At 37.7% G+C, this 21,315-nt stretch overlaps 1 protein-coding gene across 4 annotated transcripts in view; it reads left to right on the forward strand.

The window, feature by feature from the left end:
• Positions 1 to 21,315, forward strand: part of LOC128782841 (zinc finger RNA-binding protein-like) — a 69,228-nt gene that overhangs the window by 32,275 nt on the left and 15,638 nt on the right. For 2 of the 4 annotated variants that reach the window (XM_053933332.1, XM_053933334.1), the window contains exons 8-17: positions 2,244 to 2,544; positions 3,460 to 3,653; positions 5,073 to 5,192; positions 6,662 to 6,807; positions 7,198 to 7,360; positions 9,563 to 9,768; positions 10,015 to 10,165; positions 11,598 to 11,739; positions 19,315 to 19,412; positions 20,214 to 20,309. In XM_053933332.1, the coding sequence (XP_053789307.1) occupies positions 2,244 to 2,544; positions 3,460 to 3,653; positions 5,073 to 5,192; positions 6,662 to 6,807; positions 7,198 to 7,360; positions 9,563 to 9,768; positions 10,015 to 10,165; positions 11,598 to 11,739; positions 19,315 to 19,412; positions 20,214 to 20,309 (1,617 nt within the window). Of the gene's footprint in view, positions 1 to 2,243; positions 2,545 to 3,459; positions 3,654 to 5,072; positions 5,193 to 6,661; positions 6,808 to 7,197; positions 7,361 to 9,562; positions 9,769 to 10,014; positions 10,166 to 11,597; positions 11,740 to 19,314; positions 19,413 to 20,213; positions 20,310 to 21,315 lie in introns of those variants that run through there. The other 2 variants (XM_053933333.1, XM_053933335.1) reach the window with 2 other exon arrangements.

The raw sequence follows: 21,315 nt of genomic DNA on the forward strand, positions 1-21,315 counted from the left end.
CTCTTCATCGCCGATATTACAGATTTTCCTCAAAGCTATGGAATTATTAATGTAAGTAACAAAGTAATAATATTCAGATTTTATAGACCTTTGTATCTCAGAACACTGTACAAAGTGGCATCAGTAATATCATTCCTATTCAAGTAAATAAATCTCATAGCAAATTTAAAATAATTTTCCAAATATTATTTTTGTTAGTAGAAGAACAAAAATTATAATTTACATAGATTTGGCTAATGTTTGTTCTTTCATTAATGAAGTTGAGTCATTAAATTTTTGGGTTGTGCCCAATAGCTCCATAGGTATATGGAGTACGATAATATATTATCTTTGTATATTTGGATGTCCTTTTCTCTTCCTCATAGATAGTTGCTAACTACTGCTAAGTTAGGTTGTCATCAGTGTAAAAATGAAATCATAAAGGACTCTTTCTTTGGTACACTGAAGAATCTTGTGCATTCTAGTGGGAAAAAAGTAATCTGGAAGAGTTGCTTGAACTTAACTTTGTAATATTACGTGACATTAATATGTCTGTATTCTGATGAGGAACATGCTTAAAATAAGAATAAAAAGCTAAGAAGTGTATGTATACACTTGTGTGCATATCATAGAATTATTTAGGGTGTAGAAGCCCTCTAAGATCATCGACTCCAACTGTTAAACTAACACCGCCGAGTCCACCACTAAACCGTGTCCCTAAGCACCACATCTACATGTCTTTCATTACTTTTAAATCCCTCCAGGGATGGTGACTCAGCTACTTCCCTGGGTAGCCTCTTCCAATGCTTGACAATCCTTTCAGTGAAGAAATTTTTCCTAATATCCGATCTAAACCTCCCCCAGTGCAACTTGAGGCCATTTCTTCATGTCCTAGCTCTTGCTACATGAGAGAAGAGACCAACATTCACCTGGCTACAGCCTCCTTTCAGGTAGTTGTAGAGAGTGATAAGGTCTCACCTGAGCCTCCTTTTCTTCAGGCTAAACAGCCCCCACTCCCTCAGCCGCTCCTCATAGGACTTGTGCTCTAGACCTTTTACCAGCTTTGTTGCCCTTATTTGGATGCACTCTACCACCTCAACATCTGTCTGGTTTTGAGGGGCCCAAAACTGAACACAGGATTTGAGGTGTGGCCTCACCAGTGCCAAGTAGAGCAGGACAGTCACTTCCCTAGTCCTGCTGACTCCACTATTTCTGTTACAGGCCAGGATGTCATTGGCCTTCTTGACCACCTGGGCACATGCTGGCTCATGTTCAGCTGGCTGTTGGCCAACACTCCTTGGTCCTATTCTACCGGGCATCTTTCCACCTGCTCTTCCCCAAGCCTGTAGCGCTGCAGGGGGTTGTTGTGACCCAAGTGCAGGACCTGATTGTGTACATGTATTTGCATTAAAGACATATCTAGCAGATTTGTATTTTTTTACTACTTTCAAAACCAGTCTCCAGTTTTCATTCTGCATGTTTTGTTCTTATGGACTACATGTATTGCTTTTTCAGGTGATGGTTAGCTGTTACCAAAAAGAAGTATTATTTTATCTCAAGTGTGTTGTAAAAAGGCCTCTGCTTATTACTTCTAAGAATAAGCACATACCTCTTAACTTTCATGGAGATAAAGAGCTCTGAAATATGCCTTTTGCAGCCTCCTTAACTCTTTCTGCAGATGTGCTTTAACAAAAAGAAAAGAAAGCCTTTGTCTAAGGAATATCTTCCGTTTTACTAGGTAACCTGGAAAGTCAGTATAAATATTCTTAAAATGTACTGATGAAAAGAGACAGTGTTGAATCTGAATTAAATAACTTATTTACAAATATTATTTGGAACTAAAATAGTTAAACGTACTACAATTTTTGGAGGGAGAATAAAAAGCAACCAGGCAACAAAACAGTCACGTTGGAAACATTTTGCTCAAACTGTTTTTTGAGTTTTACTGGCTTGTGAGTTTATTGACTTTCTGTTCTCATCTACACAGCTTTTGAAGTAAATGTCTGAATTTCTAGGGGAAATAAGCAACCTGAGATAACTATTAACTATTTCCTCTTTACGGATGATAAGAACTTTTGCATGTCCCTTTTTTTTCCTTCTGAGATTGCTTTTAGTAAAGAGGCAATAACTTTAAAATGAATTAAAAATATCAATATCACTGGTGATATTGCTGTTTCTGTTAAAGTTTCAAAAGTCTATAACAAGTTCAATTTTTATAGCTACCCCAGGGAGATAATATTATTAATTTCTTGTTATTTTTATAGGTAGTAAAGTTACACACAAAACTTGGCAAACCTATTCCTTCAACTGAACCAAATGTGGTTACCCAAGCTGCAACCTCAACATCCACATCTGCTTCTAAACCAACTGCTTCTGCTTCAAATATAGCAACTAGCAGCAGTACTGTGAACTCCTCTGTTGCATCCTCTACAGTGAAAATTCTTACTCCCACGGCAAATGCACTACTTAACACTGTGTCCAACAACAAAACATCTTCAACCGCTGCTAATATAGCTGTAAAGAAAATATCTCCACCAAAAATAAACTTTGTTGGCAAGTACAGAAGTCAGTCTTTATTTTAAACCTAACCTATTCTATATTTTTAAAAATATTTTAGTGCAACAAGTACAAATATATTTAATTAACTTCTGCATGAGTAATTCTGTTGTGTTTATGGGAATTATTACTAATGGGGAAAATAAGAATGTGTATAAAAATTTTGCTTCACAGCTTATACTGTTTTCTGCCCTTTTGTCTTCACCTGACCTCTCCTGGAGGCTTCTCCCACCGTCAGAAAAAGCCTCCCACCTTTGGTTTCTTATGTAGTAGCTGCTGGAGTATTGCAGATTATAGTCCAGTTGCTTCTAATTTCAGTTCACAGCCTGGCCTATTAAGACAGCCTGCAGTAGGTTGGCAGTTGGTAACTGGGAAACTGAAACATTGTTGTAACACTGGAAATTTAACAGTGGAAACTTTTGAAATAAGCATAATAAATGTTTAGAGACAGAAAGCAGTTGTTCGACAGTAAGCTAACTTGCTCTCAAAGGAAAGACCTATCCAGTTGCAACACTGAAAGTATGCTGTCTTTGTTAGTTACCTCAAAACCTTTTAATGTTTGTACTTTCTTGGATCCATTTGCAAAAAGAAAACAAATCTGATGACAAAAAAATTTTAAATATATTTGCTGAGTTGTTCCCATTCAGTCCTATCTCTTGAAAAAGCATGAAAATGAATGATGAAAATTACAACTATATAAAGCAAAAGATTTCTTACTAAAATAAAAAACTAGGTGTTTAAATAAGTTTTTGTTTAGCTTTTTTTAAAAAAAACTTTAATAGTATTTAAAAATGTTTGGTTTAACTAATTTTCAGACTGATAATGCTTTGACCAGAACATTGATACTTGCAAATAAACTCTTCAGTTTGCACATAATGTATAATTCTCATTTTATGAAAGAGATTTAACTTTTTTGATTTGTAGGTGGTAATAAACTTCAGACAACAGGAAGTAAACTGGAAGAAATGAAATCAGCTGAAAGTGTTAAAGCAACAACTGGTGCTACAATCCAAGCACAGGAAGTAAAACCAGACACAGCAGCTGAACCAGTGACACCTACGACTCTTGCTGCCTTGCAAAGTGATGTCCAGCCAGTGGGCCATGACTATGTGGAGGAGGTATTGATATGAAAACATGGATTATTTTTTAACTATTATATGGAGAGAGGTTCTAGTCCCTTCATCATTTTTGTGGCCTTTCATTGGACTCTCTCTAGTATGTCATGTCTCTCTTGCACTGGGGAGCCCAGAACTGGACACAAGACTCCAGGTGTGACCTCACCAGTGCTGAGTTCGAGAGGAAGGATCAGCTCTCTCAACCTGCTAGCAATACATTGTTGAATGCGGCCTGGGATGCCATTTGCTGCCTTTGCAGCAAGGGCACATTGTTGACTCAAGTTTAACTTAGTGTTCACCAGGACCCCCAGGGCCTTTTCTGTCCAGCTGCTTTCCAGCTGGGTGGCCCCCAGCATATATTGGCACATGAGGCTGTTCCTCCCCAGATGCAGGACTGTGTACTTCTCCCTGTTGAACTTCACAAGGTTCCTGTCAGCCCATTTCTCCAGCTTGTTGAGATCTCTCTGGATGGCAGCTCAACCCTCTGGCATATCAGCCACTGCATTCAGTTTTGTGTCATCAGCAAACTTGTTGAGGGTGCACTCTGCCCAATCACCAGATCAATAATGAATATGTTAAACAGAATTGGACCCAACATTGAGCCCTGGGATACACTGCTAGCTACTGGCCTTCAACTAAATTTCATTCTACTGATCACCACCCTCTGGGCCTTGCCATTCAGCCAGCTTTTGATCCACCTCACTGTATGTTTATCCAGCCCTTACATCAACAGTTAGTCTATGAGGATATTATGGTGAGACTGTGTCAAAGGCCTTACTGAAGTCCAGGTAGACAACATCAACTGCTCTCCCCTCATCTACCAGGCCAGTCACTTGATTGCAGAAGTTTATCAAGTTAATCAAGCATGACTTTCCCTTGGTGAAGCCATGCTGACTACTGATGATGATTTTCTTATCCTTAATGTGCCTGGAAGTGGTGTCCAGAATTATGTGCTCCATCACCTTCCCAGGGACTGAGGTGAGGCTGACTGGCCTGTAATTCCCTGGGTCCTTCTTGAAGATAAGAGTGACAAGGCACTGAACCTGCAAAGGCTTGTGCATATGTTTACATTTTTGTATTGTGCATGTTTATTTTGACCTCAGTGGGGCTTTCTTCATGTTGGTGGAATGAGATATGTGGATGAAATCTGATGTAAATGTTTCATAGTTTGTAATTATTCAACTCATTATGTTTGGGCTCAAGTTTAAAGCTGTCGAAGAACTTTGTTCCTTAGCAAACACAATGGTGTGTCTGTCAGAATTGAAAGTTCTATTTTGCCTTTTTTCAGTTCCTGTGTGAAGTTTTAAGCATGTTTTGAGATGAGTAGACATTATCCAGTGTCACTGAATTAGATTAATTTTTAAATCAGCTTTTGTTAAAAAAAAAAAAAAGTAAATGTGTTTTATAACTTTTATTTTCCAGGTAAGAAATGATGAAGGAAAGGTGATCCGCTTTCACTGTAAACTTTGTGAATGCAGTTTTAATGATCCTAATGCCAAAGAGATGCACTTAAAAGGGAGGCGTCACAGGCTTCAGTATAAGGTTGGTAAAAATGCTAATACTTTTATCTGGAAGTCTACCAGATGTCATCTGACTGATTACATGTTCTTATATTTAAAGACTAGTCAGAAGTAGGTGCTCTGAGTAAACAGCTTATAAAAAAAGCTAGAGAAATATATTTCTGAGGGAGTATAGCCTTTAAAGTTGTAATGCAGACTGAAACTGCATTTTGATTTGGATGTTGCTTTAAACATTCTGAACATTGCTTTCAGGCATTTTTTTTCAACATTAAAATATTGTACAATGTGTGCAAGCAATAGTAGGTGCTTTGTTGTTTACCGTAAATTTCAAATGGTCAATGTTTTTGGCAGGATAAACCACATAAACCCCTTATGGAGACATTTGAAAAACAAGTATTTGCAGACATTTTAGTCATGAATGGAGAGACATCTATAGTGACACATGGTGTGCATTTTAATTATTATAAGATTATATAAGAAGAATTTACTGTGGTCACAGGAGATACAGTGGGCCTGCATAATCATGAAAGGGATGAAAGAAGAGGAAAAAAATTGCCAGAAAAATGTATTTAGTGGCTTATGATTATGCTCCAGTATGAGGGACCCTTCAGAAACAGGGCATCAGGAAGCACACTGTAGTTAAGATTAAATGGTTTTTTTTTCAGGCTATATTGTAATCATCCTGCTACAGAATGAACAGCAAATTACTTAGTATTTCATATAGCATTTTAATTTTAGATAGTTTTGTTCTCACATAGCTGAAAAAGGAATTCATGTTATATGTAGTACATTGCTGTTTCTTTCCTTTAAAATACCGGACACAGATTTTTCTTCAGCTGTTCATTCAGTGCAGTTCTAAAACTGCATTTTACTCCCCTTGATTTTATCATAGACCAGTAGTGTGTGCTAAACATGTCAGAAGAACTCCATAACCTTGAGATGATAAGAGGCAAACCAACATTTCATTTGTTATTTTTCTGGACTAGTAAAACAGAGTGAAAATGTAACAAGGTAGAAATCCATTTAGATTTAAGTGAAATGTACCACTTTGAATTATTAGTAGCTTACTAACATAAGTAAAATATGCTGTTTAGTCTAGTAACTCTGCAACACTAGTAAAACTGCCCCAACTAAAGAAAAAGAATGCAAATTTCCAAACTAAAGAGATAAGAGAAGCTCCTCGAACCTTAAAACAGACAGGGCAGGGTGACCCAAGAGTTCTTTCTGTACTTTCTAATAAAAAACTAGTTACAAGTGTAGCTAACTGTAAGTGTAACGTGAAATCAGTAAAATAAATATACATAAACCTATTGTAAAACACTATGCATATGTAAACTAGTAAAGAAGAATAAAAAAAATCAAGAGTTCTCAGAAGCACACATGTCCTTTAAAGAGAAACAATCCCCACATGTCCAGCACTGTAATAAACACACCGTCCCTACAAATCTTTATATGAATTGTAGTTTTAATTTTTCATCTGCGTTTCACTAGAAAAAAGTAAATCCAGATTTACAAGTAGAAGTAAAGCCCAGTATTCGAGCAAGAAAAATTCAAGAAGAGAAGATGAGGAAACAGATGCAGAAAGAAGAATACTGGAGAAGGCGAGAAGAGGAAGAGCGCTGGAGGATGGAAATGAGGTAATGCATTCTGTTTTATCAGCAAATGAGACAAAGTTGCAGTCAGATTATATAAAACTAACTCTTCTTCTGTAATTACTTATTTTGAATACTGTTTTGGGAGCTCTATACTGTCTTGTTTTAAATTAAGTTGTCATTATCTCTCAAGGGTTTTTTTGTTTTGTTTTGGGTTTTTTGTTCAATCTTTCTGAGGAATGCAGACTCACTAGAATTATTTACTATGAATTCAGACCTGCTTTCAAAATAACCATTCATTTTAGGTACCCTCTGGAGTTCATTGGTATTTGTTCTTGATTACTAGAAATGAGTTAGTGAGAACATCCAATAATTTATTTAGAATGGTTGGAAGTATTAACTGCTATATAAAGAGGACATTTTGATGCACTTCAGGCGATATGAAGAGGACATGTACTGGAGGAGAATGGAGGAAGAGCAGCATCACTGGGATGACCGTCGCAGAATACCAGATGGAGGATATCCTCATGGTCCTTCAGGATCTCTAGGCCTGCTGGGAGTTAGACCAGGAATGCCTCCTCAGCCCCAAGGACCAGCTGTGAGTTTCTTAGCTTGAGGGGAAAAAAAGAAAGAAAAAATACTTACCAAGTGGCACAGTTAAGAACTATAAATTATTCAATGCTACTTCAGTTGTCTCCAGCGTTTCTTAATAAAGGATATGGGAAAGTGAAGAAAAATTATATACTAATGAAACTCTGTAGTTGGACCTGTCTTTCAAAATAAGCTCACTTATATGACAAAAGGATGCCTTGAAGACAAATATTGTTTCTTCTGAAATACAAGTCACTCTGGATTTGTGTACTACTTCTTATTTAATTGCATTATACTTTTATTTATCTAATTGTGAGCAAATGTATGGATAAAAAGTGGTTGGATCATCAGTCCCAGAGGATAATGGTTTAGTGGTGGGCTGTACTCTACTTAGAGGTCAGTAAACAAGTGCAGTGCTGCATGTGTTTATCCTGGAATTTGTCTCATTAGCACCTCATCAATGATCTGAAAGGTGATGGAGTGAGTGCACTGCTCATCAGATTTGCAGCTGACATGAAACTGAATTGGTTGGAGTAGGGAGAGCAGTTGATAGCTTTGAGGGCAGGGCTGCCATGCAGCATGACCTAGGCAGACTGGAAGAATGGACCAACAGGAACTTTATAGAATTCAGCAAGGACAAATGCCTAATGCTACACTTGGGAGGGCATAACCACTTGCACTGAAGGGCTGGGTAGCAGCCCTGCTGAAAGGCATCTGGGGTTCTTGGCAGATGGTAAGCGGAATGTGAACCAACCATGTGCCCTGGCAGCAAGCAAGGCTCATCGCATCCTTGGTGATATTAACAGGAGCATAACCAGTAGATAAAAGGAAGTGATCCATTTTCATGAGACCCAAACTGCAATACTGCATTCAGTTTTGGACTTTCCAGTACAAGACAGATACTGATAAACTATAGCAGGTGTGGCTACTGGGATCAGGGGTCTGGAGTGTGCCCTGTGAGGAGAGACTTGAGGGATCTGGGCCTGTTCAGCCTGGAGAAGAGAGCTTCAGTGGGATGTAATAGCCTTCTAATACCTGTGTGTTATAAAGACAATGGAGCCAGGCTCTTTACAGTGAGAGGGTGAGATATACCAGCTTAAGCTGAGACAAAAAAGGTGCAAACTAAATACAGGATTTTTTTCTTTTTTTCTCCACACAGATGTTGTGACTCTCCATCTTTGGCGGTTTTCAAGAACCGTCTAGATGAAGCTCTGAGCAACATGATATAGTCTTATAGCTGACCATGGTTTCCACAGGAGGCTGGACTAGAGGACCTCCTGAGGTCCCTTTCTATTTGAATTCTTCTGTGATTCTGTGAAAGCAATCATGGATACTTTATTTTGCAGCAGTATGCAAGTATTTCCCAGTTAACAGAAAGACAATAGATATTTCTGTTGGGGAGGTACTTTTGATCCTGGGATTTCCCAATTTGTTTTTTTTTTAACATCTCATGTTTTTTACAGATATGATTGATTGTGATCAGTGTAAGTTATTAAGGATACTTCAGTTCATGTTTCCTTACATCTCAATAATTTGAGGTTTGAATATTCTGTTGTTTAGCCACGTTTGGTGTTTGGTTTTTGGTCACACATCACCTGTGTACTTTAAAGTATATAATAGAATTATAGAATAGTTTGGGTTGGAATGGACCTTAAAGATCACCTAGTTCCAACCCCCTACCATGGGCAGGGACACCTTCCACTAGACCAGGTTGCTCAGAGCCACATCCAACCTGGGCTTGAACACTTCCAGGGATGATGCATTCACAACTTCTCTGGACAACCTGTTCCAGGGCCTCACCACCCTCACAGTAAAGAATTTATTCCTAATATCTAATGTAAACCTATTCTCTTTCAGTTTAAAGCCCTTGTCCTTTCACTACATGCCCTTGTAAAAAGTTCCTCTCCAGCTCTCTTGTAGGCCCCCTTTAGGTACTGGAAGGTACTCTAAGATCTCCCTAGAGCCTTCTCTTCTCCAGGCTGAACAGCCCCAGTTTTCTTAGCCTGTCTTCCTAGGAGAGGTGCTGCAGCCCTGTGATCATCTTGGTGGCCTCCTCTGGACTTGCTCCAGTAGGTCCACATCCTTCTTATGTTGGGATTGCCAGAGCTGGATGCAGTACTCCAGGTGGGACCTCATGAGAGCAGAACAGTCACCTACCTTGACCTGTTGTGTACTCAAATTTCAGAAATGTGCTTTTTCATCTGTTTAGCCTCTACGCCGCCCTGACTCCTCTGATGACCGCTATGTGATGACCAAACATGCAGCTATATATCCAACAGAGGAGGAACTTCAAGCAGTCCAAAAAATTGTCTCTATTACTGAGCGTGCTTTGAAACTTGTTTCTGACAATATGACTGACCATGAAAAAAGCAAGAGCAAAGATGGAGATGACAAAAAAGACAGCAGTAAAGACAGGTATTTTTTTTTCCTTATTATTTTTTAAGAATTTTATTACTTCTTTCTGAAGCCATTTTATGTTTTTCCTTGTACTGTTATCAGTGCTTTCAGGAATTCTGTTCTGTTCAGATTTTAATATGGCATATGTCACTGTGGCCTCAAGAGTATATGGAATACTGCTATTTTATTTAATTTTTCAATCTTCATGTTTAGTTTTATGATTTTTATAGTATTTTAAATGCAGCTTTTAACTATAATTCACAGAGCTTTGAAAGGAGTTTTACGGGTGGGCGTTTTGGCTAAAGGTTTGTTACTCCGTGGAGACCGAAATGTCAATCTTGTTTTGTTATGTGCTGAGAAGCCTTCAAAGATGTTACTTGGTTTTATTGCTGAAAGTCTTCCCAAACAACTTGCAGTAAGTAATATTTAGATTTTTGGATCTGAATTTTGGTGAAAATACTGTAAAAGTCTGTCCTCAAGTCAAATGTCTGTAGGGCTGACTGTGCTGCATTTCATAGCTCAGGTACAGTTTCTTTTCATTTTCTGACTGTGTCTGAATTCAGGGACTATGCTGCGTGTTTTGCTTTCTGTATATTAAATCCATACAAGTGTCTAGGTGCTTATGCTAGCAGTGTAGTTTCAATCATCATTTAATAGATTTCCTTCAACTGGGAAATAGAAATGAGCAGAAGAAAGACTATTATCCCATTACCAGCAGTGATGTAATTTGTGTGGTGTTACAGGAAGCTTGCACTGCCTGAAGGTCAAAGTTCTCCATTAATGCCAGTCTCTTTGTACTTGTCTTGTTTCCAGTTTGTATGTGTCAGTACTTTTTAGTCCCAGAAGTAGTTAACTAAGTCTTGTATGTGTTTTTTAAATTTGCCACTAAAAATAGTACATGTAGTCTTAAACCATTCAGCAAAATTCATATAAACCATTTGCTGTATTTCTACAATTAATGAAAGTACAGAATAAAGTTTTTAGCTTGAGTACTCTACTGAACAAAGCCTGTCTACTATTGTTATAGGATGCTTTTCACAGCATTAATACTTCAATGCAGTCTGGTAAAATGCTTAACAGAATCAGTGGCATGGTAGAAGCATTAGCAGGATCAGATTAATTAGAAAATAATTCTGGGTTTGCTCATTTCAAATAACAGAAGAAAACTTAAAAACTGCGCATCCTGGTCTGGCTTTGTGGAGAACTCACTTGTCCCTCTAGTTTGTGGAATAAGGTGATAGAGGTGCCTACAGCTTTATTTTGGGGGTATTTAGAGTTATTAATATAGTCACAGGAAGCAATTCTGAGTAACCACCTTGTTACTCTTACTATTTTTCCCCCTGGTGTTAATCTTGTCCTTTGCTCTCATCAGAGGATGTTGTGATAGCCAAGTATAGAATGTGACTTGCAGTACTCATTTTGTAATTGCAAGCTTGAAGAACCACCTCTGCATCTTGGTGCTTTTTAAAGGCTCTTATGTTCCAATGAGAAAAGCATTCAACTGGCATTTGAAGTGGCATTGAGGCTTTTATTTGTCTCAAATGCTGTCAAGATTCTTGTTATGTAATTTACTTATTTATATGAATTTCACTTGGTTGTTTTTTTCTCATTTACACGCTTGGCAACTGCTGTGTGTTTTCATTAATGATTTGGAAACAGTATGCAAGTCCATATATATATGTATTAATTGTGTATACTGTTGTTTCTTTGAATACACAGGTATTTGCTTCATATAATTATATTGCGTTTCTGCCTTTCTGTTAAAAAAGGCTATGTTGAAATCCATTTTCTTCCCTTTACTTTTCTTGGCCACATGCTAATAGAAGTTTCTGTTTCTTGATATTTAGGTAATAAGTCCCGAGAAATATGATATCAAGTGTGCAGTCCCAGAAGCAGCAATAATTTTAAATTCATGTGTGGAACCCAAAATGCAAGTTACTATCACACTGACATCTCCAGTCATTCGGGAGGAGAACATGAGGGATGGAGGTTGGGAAGTTGTTAAAGATGTTACTTCTATCTATTCTGCTTAAGATGACATTGAGGTCCTAGAAGGCAACATGCTGGCATAACTAATGTACTTGATCAAAACCTTGTTTTTCAACAAGCAGTCTCAGTAGAGAACAATTTCCTATTAAAAATGCTTATACGATGCATTTAATTTTTAAAAATTCTAACTTGAAGTCCAACCTCAGCTTTCTGGAAAAGGTACAAACTTGATTTTTTTCCCCCCTCTTATAAAATTATAGGTAAAACTAAGTATTTTATAACAAGTGGCTATAAACTGGCTTTCTAATGTAGTCCTGCCCTAAAAGAAAGATCACATTTTCAAGTTTTAGCTAGATCAGTATTACCATCATTTACATATTCCAAATAGCAGCACCACTGAAAATTTACTTTTATAGTATTTTTGATGGTAACAGTGCTTAGAATTTTAAAAGATGATGTAATTTTTTCCCAGCACTCTGAGGTTGCTTTTTGGCCTGGAGTTATTTTTTAATATATTTAGGCTTCTGATATTGCAACCAGTCTTCTATCCAACTGGTAAACTCAGACTAGGAAAATAAGAAATGGCTTTGTCATTTCAGCTGCAGCAGAAAGTGAAGTTTGTAAATAAAAATACATTTCTGAAGTTCACAGTTTCTCTGGTGCCAGCAATGTTGCTTTACGGTCTGCTTTGTAATGCTTTCCAAGCTCTAAAAGCTTTTAAGCCAACATGCATGATTAATGTTTACAGTACATTGGTTCCTTTTGTTTGCGGGTCAGATAAAATTAACTTTTGTTTCCTTTTAATCCTGTATTTTCATAGTTGAAGAGATCATGGCAAACAGGGTTCTGGTGTTTGACAGTGAAGGTTCTGGTGTTTGGCAGTGAACTTATGTATAGCAAATCTGAGGCTGTCTTAACACTTCTATGCAGATTGAAAAAAATTGTATGTATGTATACTTGTGCTCATGTATATATGTATTTATATAAGCCACAGAGACTTTTTAAATTTCATCTCATCATTACATGTCCTCTAAATTACTTGAGATTTTTATATTGCATTAGTAAATATTCTGTAGCTATGACTAATGCATTGTAAGCAAACTGTGTTAACAAAGTCATCCTACATAATCAGAAAGAAAAATGTCAAGATACATTCTCTAGTTTGGATGACTTCTGAAGTCTTAAAGAGTGCTTTGTACATGATTTTTGAGTTTTAGATATTATTCATAGTTATAAAGTCTTTGTACATATACTGTCACACCCAACCAGTTTACTTGTTTTTTGAAAATCTTAAGTGTAACATGACTTTTAATTTGTCTGTGCTGAATCAGACTTCATGTATTATTTAAGCTCATAAAGAATGCTTTAAAATATTTGATTATTAACTTACATTAAGCATTAAATTAAATTAACCTTAAACACTATGTTTGTTTATTAACATAATGTGAAAAAGTGCAATACTGATCCTGCCACAATACTAAATTTCCATTTTCTGGCCTAAAATTCTATGATGTAGACTAAAAAGAAAACAAATTTCAAATTATTATGATAAAACCCTTAATTTATGCCACCTAAAGGAAACAAATCTGTACTTTTGTCTGACCCACACTTGAGTTAAAACGAGTTTATTCACTGCTGGAGTACTGCCTCTAGGCAAGCAAAATCAAGTTAGATTTCTTTTCAAGGCACCGAGCAGTATAAAAAGTTCACTTTTTAAGCTAGAGCAAATAGAAGACTGAATTGCAAATTATTGCAGCAAAGGAGGCCTCATTATGAAGACTTCTGCTTTTTTGTTGCAGAGTAATAGTATGTGTTTGGCTTTTTTCTTACTGCAGCTCCTCATGCTCTGTGTCTCACAATGGTTTAAAGTTCTCTTTTTTTTTTTTTTTTATTTTTAGCCTGCAGTTTAAGTAAAGATGAGACTGAGACTTGCATGAGGAATAGAAACATGTTTGATGTGTAATAATTCCATTATATGATAAAAGGCTAAAAAAACCCAAACCAAAACCAGTGTGAAATAAAATTGTTAACCACATAGCTACTGTTCCTTACAGTATTGTGCATTTGACAGTTTACCAAATCGGATATATTCAAAGGGCTCTAACCCAGCTGTGGAGTCTTTCCTTCAGCAAAGTGTACATATTTATAAAAGCATATTTATATATGCGCATGTGTCTTTATTTTTTTATCCTTAGCTAACAGCCCCAGTCCTAAGCTTTCTAGCAAAGCATCTTGATTCCTGTCAGGGGTTGCTACCAAGACATTGGAAGGATTTTTGACCAAGGTTTTCTAAAGCTCAGTGTCACACCTGCCATACTTTACAAAGGAGGGGTTTGGACGCATAGTCCTAGGACCTACTGTTACTTTGGGTTTTTTTATTTTTGTCTTTGTCTCTATCCTAGAATTAAGCAGTGTTCACACTAGTTTTCAAATAGTTGACTGGGTAAAATGTATTCTGTGTAATAAAACTTAGTAAAATTGATACGCCTGTTAACTTTTAATGATGAAGTAGTGTGGACACAGCACGTCTAACTGAAGATCAACCCCTTATAGTTAGGGTAGTAATAAGTTATATAGGGTAAGAATTTGTGCTTGTGTTTTGTAAATTAATTCAACTTTTTTTGTCTTAGCTCAACAGGGTGGTAGGTTAGGCATCTGAATTTAGTTAAAGACTATTTAAGGGGTTAATCCTAAAATGTAAAACAGATGCAAAAATTCACAGATTAAGTATTCCAAGAGATTCCTTGATACATTTTTTTCCAGTCAATATATTCGCAGTGCAATTAGGTGTCTTACAACTTCTTAGTCTTTTTAAGTTTCAGGAATATTCATATGATACCTAGTAGTAGCACATTTTAGATTGTCATTTCCAGCACTGTGTATGATTCTCTTCTGTGCACTTAAACTGTAATTCTTTTCAGTAAAATTGTTTTCCAAATTTAATTTTTTTTGAGCTAGAAGTAATTGGAGTTTCAAATTATGTAGTGAGTTATTGTGATTAGAGTTTGCACAGTATAATCTATTTGCATAGTAGCTTTAAAAGACTGTAAAAAACGGACTGATTAGGCTACTGGACAGAAGAGACCCATTTTTAATTCCTCAACCTTATTTTGACTCTTATTTTCCTGCTGTGCATTTTCTTTAAATATACTTCTTGTCTTTTTCTATCCAAGTTTTACTTGTTTCATCAATTATCTTACCTGGCATGCCTCTTGTATAGGTGTCGGTTTCATTTTTGTTTTGTTTTAAATGAAATGCCACTTTAAATGTCTTCATTTGCTGTGTAAATACCTTGTTGGTTCAGTTATTCTTCTTTCCACTTTAACATATAGTCCATAAGTTTAAACATCTGTTTGAGAAGATACCTATGTTCTTAGCTTTGTTCTTATATTGAAATCTTCCCCCTTTTAGCCCCGTGCAGAGCAATGGCACTATCCTATTAAAAAATGCCCAAATCTGAATGGAGTACTTCAGATTTAAGTTTTTCAAAGTTATAGAACCATGTTCATTCATTTCTTTTTAGTTCTCTCTAAAGTATCTGTCACGGTTTGACACTGGCGCAATGCTAGCACTTCCATGAAAATACACTTTCTCAACATAAATGCTGTGAGATGTTATCAGGAATAGAGCAGAGCAGCCTAAGCTTAATAATAAAGGAAAAAAAAAACTTTATTAAACTACTATTACTGTAAAAGACACACACACTAAATCTAGGATGAAGACCCTCTAAAACACTCCTCCTCCCACCTAATTTCTAAAATAACTACTGTGAAATATCACCTGGGATTCTTGATCAAGTTGTTACTTTTTAGTTAATCAATACTCAGTCTATCAAGGGAGAGAAGAGTCTCTCTTGCACCATAGACCCCCCCAAGAAACACAGTTTCTACCTTCTGTGTTTCCATGTCACACATGGCAACCACACGGAGAAAATCTGCCAGTGTGACACTATCTTTTTTATGTTATAATGTTTTCAATACTGTGTATGGACAGACTGCTCATAGGGCTCTTTTAAGGATGCTTTGCCTCGGACTTAAAGAGACCACAGTTCAGCTTCTCATCTTGGGACTACAGTCTCTCCCCATTTTCCCCTGGGCCTGAGGGTCTAAGAACAGAGATCATCTTCTTCCTGAAGACAGGGGGCATCACCACACCCTTCTCAGCTTTCTTCTGTTCTCTCTACTCTTGTGTTGGTAGTCGCTGAAACAGGTCTCTTGCCTTACTACTGTATCCCCCTAAAATGCAGTCTCTGTTGCAGGAGAATTTGGTTCAGTCTATGGCTAACAAGAAAAGTCTAGCTGCAAGCCACTTCATCATCTCCTTCCACGTAAAAATTTCCTCTTCCAACATCTTAGATCCCAGACTGTCTCTCTTCTACTTTAAATCGAAGAAGAGTAATATTTTACAAAGTCTTCATTTCCCAGGAAAGGGTTAAAAGTCTCAGACTCCCCGGACAGCTGAAACCTCTAACTCCCACGCTGGGCATCTCCCCCCCCCCCTTCTCCTTCTCCTCTGCCAGCAAATTTCCAAGTGCCGTCAAGCTCTCTGCTCTCTGTTTCTTTCCCTCGCGGGGGGGGGGGGGGGGGGGGGGGGCGGAGAACAAAGGCATCTCCGTTTCTCTCCACCCTTCCGTCTGCAGGAGCTGGCCCGGTTCCAGTCGCTTCACCCCTCACCTACCTCGAACAGTTATACCTTCCCCTCCCCCGCCCTGTGGCTGGGCAGGGGAGAGTCTGCACTCTCCTAGGACCAGAACTAAAAAGAAACAGTTCCCCTGGGAGTTCTTGCTTTTAACCCCCTGTGTTCTCAGAGGCGTATCCATACCTTCAGTGGTCAGTCCAAATGCCAATATCCAAACCTGACCACTGATTGGTTTAGCTACCAACTTCCTGAAAAAATTCACTTCCATGTCAAACCACGACAGTATCCTACTATTTAAAGTATCCTACTATTTATTTTGTATTTGTGTACAAATAGGTGGTTTCTGGGCTGTCTCTCTGCAGCATCCCTACTTGCTGGCATGTTTCATGTGACTATATATATAACTTCTATTCTTGGAATTACCTAACTTTATATCTTGCTGGAGTAAATTATAGGAGTAAATTATATTCCATTCAGCCAGCTCCTGTGAAATGAGTGCCATTGAGTGAAGGCTTTTTTTTTTCATCTTGTCTGGTGTATCACCAGTTATGCTACCAGTATACTTTGTCACTAGTCACAATAGCCATTTTCATAATTAGTAAAACAAAATACTTTAAAAAGTGATAATTACATTCTATCCCTACAATTTTTAAAGTAACTTGAACGTACCATTTAATATTGTTCAGTGGTTCGTTTCATTGATTTAAACCATTTCCAAAAGGGCCTTGTGGTCTTTTCCATTTTGGTAACAAAGCAATCTGCTTTGTAATTAATCATTTTCTGAACATTTAAATATAAAAGATCTACCATATTTTAGAATAATAGAATCATAGAATCATTTAGGTTGGAAAAGTCCTTCAAGTTCATAAACTCCAACTGTTAAACTAACGCTGCCAAGTCCACTGCATCTACAGTGCCACATCTATACTTCATTTAAATCCCTTCAGGGATGGTGACTCAGCCACTTCCCTGGGTAGCCTCTTCCAATGCTTGGTGACCCTTTCCTTGAAATTTTTCCTAATATCCAATCTAAACCTCCCCTGGCACAACTTGAGGCCATTTCCTCCTGTCCTATTGTTTGTTACTTGGGAAAAGAGACCAACAACCACCTTGCTACAACTTCCTTTCAGGTAGTTATAGAGAGTGATAAGGTCCCTCCTGAGCCTCCTTTTCTCTAGGATAAACACCTCCAGCTCCCTCAGCCACTCCTCATAAGACTTGTGCTCTAGACCTTTCACCATCTCCATTGTCCTTCTCTAGACATGCTCAGTGTCTGTCTTGTTTTGAGGGGCCCAAAACTGAACACAGGATTTGAGGTGTGGCCTCACCAGTGCCAAGTAGAGCAGGACAGTCACTTCCCTAGTCCTGCTGGCCACACTATTGCTGATGCAATCCAGGATGTCATTGGCCTTCTCGGCCACCTGGGCACACGCCGCCTCATGTTCAGCCACTGTCAACCATTGCCCCCAGGTCCTTTTCTGCCAAGCAACTTTCCAGCCAATTCTCCCCCAAGCCTGTAGTGCTGCGTGGGGTTGTTGTCACCCAAGTGCAGGACCTGGCACTTGGCCTTGTTGAACCTCGTACCACTGGCCTCAGCCCATCAATCCAGCCTGTCCAGATTCCTCTGCAGAGCCTTCCTACCCTTGAGCAGATCAACACTCCCACCCAATTTGGTGTCATCTGCAAACGTACTGAGGGTGCACTCAATCCCCTCATCCACATCATTGATAAAGATATTAAACAGGACTGGCCCCAGTACTGAGCCTTGGGGACCCCACTAGTGACTGACCGCCAGCTGAATGTAACTCCATTCCCCACCACTCTGGGCCTGGTTGTCCAGACAGGTTTTTACTCCAGAATACGTGCACCTGTCTGAGCCATGAGCAGCCAGTTTCTCCAGTAGAATGCTGTGGGAAATGCTGTCAAAGGCATTTTAGGTAGACAAGATCCCCAGCCTTTCCCTCATCCACTAAGTGGGTCACCCTGTCATAGAGGGAGATAAGGTCATTTAAGTAGGACCTGCCTTTCCTAAACCCATGCTGGCTTGGCCTGATCCCCTGGTTGTCCTGTATGTGCCGCATGATGACAGTCAAGATGATCTGCTCCATTATATTCTCTGGTACCAAGGTCAGGCTGACAGGCCTGTAGTTCCCCAGATTCTTCTTCTGGCCCTTCTTTCAGTTACTCTGCTTTGGTTTTTTCTTTTTTGGCTTTTCTTTTTCTTGCTGAATCATAAGTAAAGCAGTCCCTATTCAGATCCTTCCTTGCATCCTGAATGTTATTGAAGCACATATATCATGGACTGAGGAATTTCTATGAGTAAGAGAGGACATTAAAAAGTAATGGAACTCTTAAAACTGAAGAGATTTCACATTCCTTTAGTCAGTTTTTTAAAATGCATAATAATTTCCATTTCAAGTTTAAGGTATGATAAAAATAACATTACAAAATATCTAGTGCTTTTAAGTGGATTTTTAAAAATATACATAGCTTTTCTTAAAAAGAGTAGGTCCCAAATAGCATGGGACCATTAAAATTTTCATGAAACTAAGTATGAATATTTCTACTTTGTTAAAGTGGATTTTTAGTGTTCCTTCTGTCTTGTGGTCTCTGTGCTGGTGCACTGTGTCCAACCATTCTTCCTTTGCTATTTAATTTTAGGGGATATATGTTTTTACAGTGTTAGCTTAAAGAAAGAAGTACTGTGTATTGCATAATCTGCAATGGATTTGAAAATAACGTGACAGCTAAAGTTTAATATGATTCTACAATCTTCATACTGGGTTAATGCCCTAATACTAATTGAATTACTTTTATTGAACAATTACATTTGTTGTTCATGGGTTCAAGCTTTAAATGGCATGTGTGACATTGAAGCTACTTTAAATGGTCAAACACCCATTCCTCACTGCATTTTGCCAATTCAATCCATTTTAGATGTAACCTCGGGTATGGTGAAAGACCCACCGGACGTCTTGGACAGGCAAAAATGCCTTGACGCTCTGGCTGCTCTACGCCACGCTAAGTGGTTCCAGGTTTGGAACATCATTTTATTTTCTTCTTGTAGCCTTATGAGAGATTAGTTCAGTTGCAATATAAATGTTTAACTGTGTGAAAACACTCAGTGTTGTTCATGCTAATAATGCTTAATATTTTTCTGGTCCCTGAATTTAAGTGTAGAAGGTTGAGTAGGGAGGAACTGTTCTATGCAGTTATTGTTAATTTGACCTTTTTTTTTCTTTTTCTGGTCATTGAGAAAGCAATGTTGAAAGCTTGACTCACTTGGGGTGTTCATATGTTGTATATTTGTTATGTGTTCCATAAGGCTGCAGAGTAACTTTGCTTTAAATAATGGAATATGTATTTAAAGCTTTGTGTTTAGATTTAAGACTTTTTTCCTATTTCTTTAAGTGTAGGGAACGAAAGGCAAGAAGCAACTGTTTGGTTTAGTGACTTTGCATTCTAGCAAAGGCACAATAAAGAAACCAAACAGATTCCCTTCACCTTTCCGTCTCTATACCTATTTCTTAGACCTTTATTTTTATTGCTAATATAGAAAAATACTGTATTTATTGTTGCAAGTGAACATAGGTCAAAGTGTATAGGGGATCAAGAAATGTTATTCTTGTATAACCTGTGCACTTTGACTTCTATCACCTTAAATTACTAACCCTGTATAAAATACTGCTGTAAATGGCAGCTCTTAGAATAAAGTTGTAGAATGATTTGTTTCGGTCTTGTATCTGAGCTTCCATTGAACAGCAGTGTTTTAGTCTTTCAAAAAGTCCTATTTGCTGTATATGCTGGGATTAATTTGATTTTGTATTGTTCTCAAGGCTAGAGCTAATGGTCTGCAGTCCTGTGTGGTTATCATACGTATTCTTCGTGACCTCTGTCAGCGGGTTCCAACTTGGTCTGATTTTCCAAGCTGGGTGAGTAATGTTCTTCTGAATGAGTCTTTTTAATGAACATTGGGATTTTTTTAATCCACTGCAAATAAAGCATGGGAATGTGTTACTACAGTTTTAAAATTTAGGTTTTTAATAGGAGTAATGTAGGGTTTTGCTTGGGGGGTTTGTTGGCTGGTTGGTTGGTTGGTTGGTTGATTTTTTGGTTTTCCCCAACAAATGATCCAGATTACCTCTACAATTTTAATTTTCTGTGGTTTTGCCATGTGGAGCTGAAAATGTTTTTTGAGAATGAATTTTCTTGTTGTTTGGAATTCTTTGAGAGTAGCGTTCTTATTCTATATTTTAACATTTTTTCCTTTACTCTGTATCAAAGAATCTATTTTTTTCTTACAGCCTACTCTGAATTGTTTAGACTTTACTGAAACTGGTAGAAAATAACATCAGCTGTGCCCAGATAGCTCTGTGATAACAGAAAAGCTGCTTGAAAGAATAATTCACAGCAATTCCTGCAATCATTAATATATTGTTTCTGCAAGATGAAATACCACATTACTAGTCTGTGGATGCACAACCATTGGCATTTTAATCAGTGTCACTTAGACACAGCTCTCTAGGTTGTAACTGGTTACCTATCTCAATTTTTGCAGCTGAGTGGTTTTGGAGCATTCTTTTACATTGACTATCTTAAATGATGCTCTCCAGGAGTGCAACTTGTGTTCCAAATATTAATAAATGTTCAATCTGTGGACTGCACAAAGTTAGTCTGAACCAAAATCTCTGAAGTGTATATACGTGGAGGTAAATTCAACTTTGACTTTTTTGTTTCATAGACCAAATCCTGTTGCACTGTGCTGCTTCCTAATGTAGACTTTTCAGTTTTGGCCGGAAGAGTGCTAACATTGTCGAGACAGTTATAATAGTTGGCATTATTGCAATGAGAAATGTTTTACAATTGTAATAAGCTTGCTGACCAGAAAAAATGTGGAGCAATTATTTCTGCTTTTTAAAATATTTAAAGTAAAAAAAA

This window comes from Vidua chalybeata (assembly GCF_026979565.1).
Source record: "Vidua chalybeata isolate OUT-0048 chromosome W unlocalized genomic scaffold, bVidCha1 merged haplotype SUPER_W_unloc_1, whole genome shotgun sequence".
NCBI classification, from domain to species: domain Eukaryota; kingdom Metazoa; phylum Chordata; class Aves; order Passeriformes; family Viduidae; genus Vidua; species Vidua chalybeata.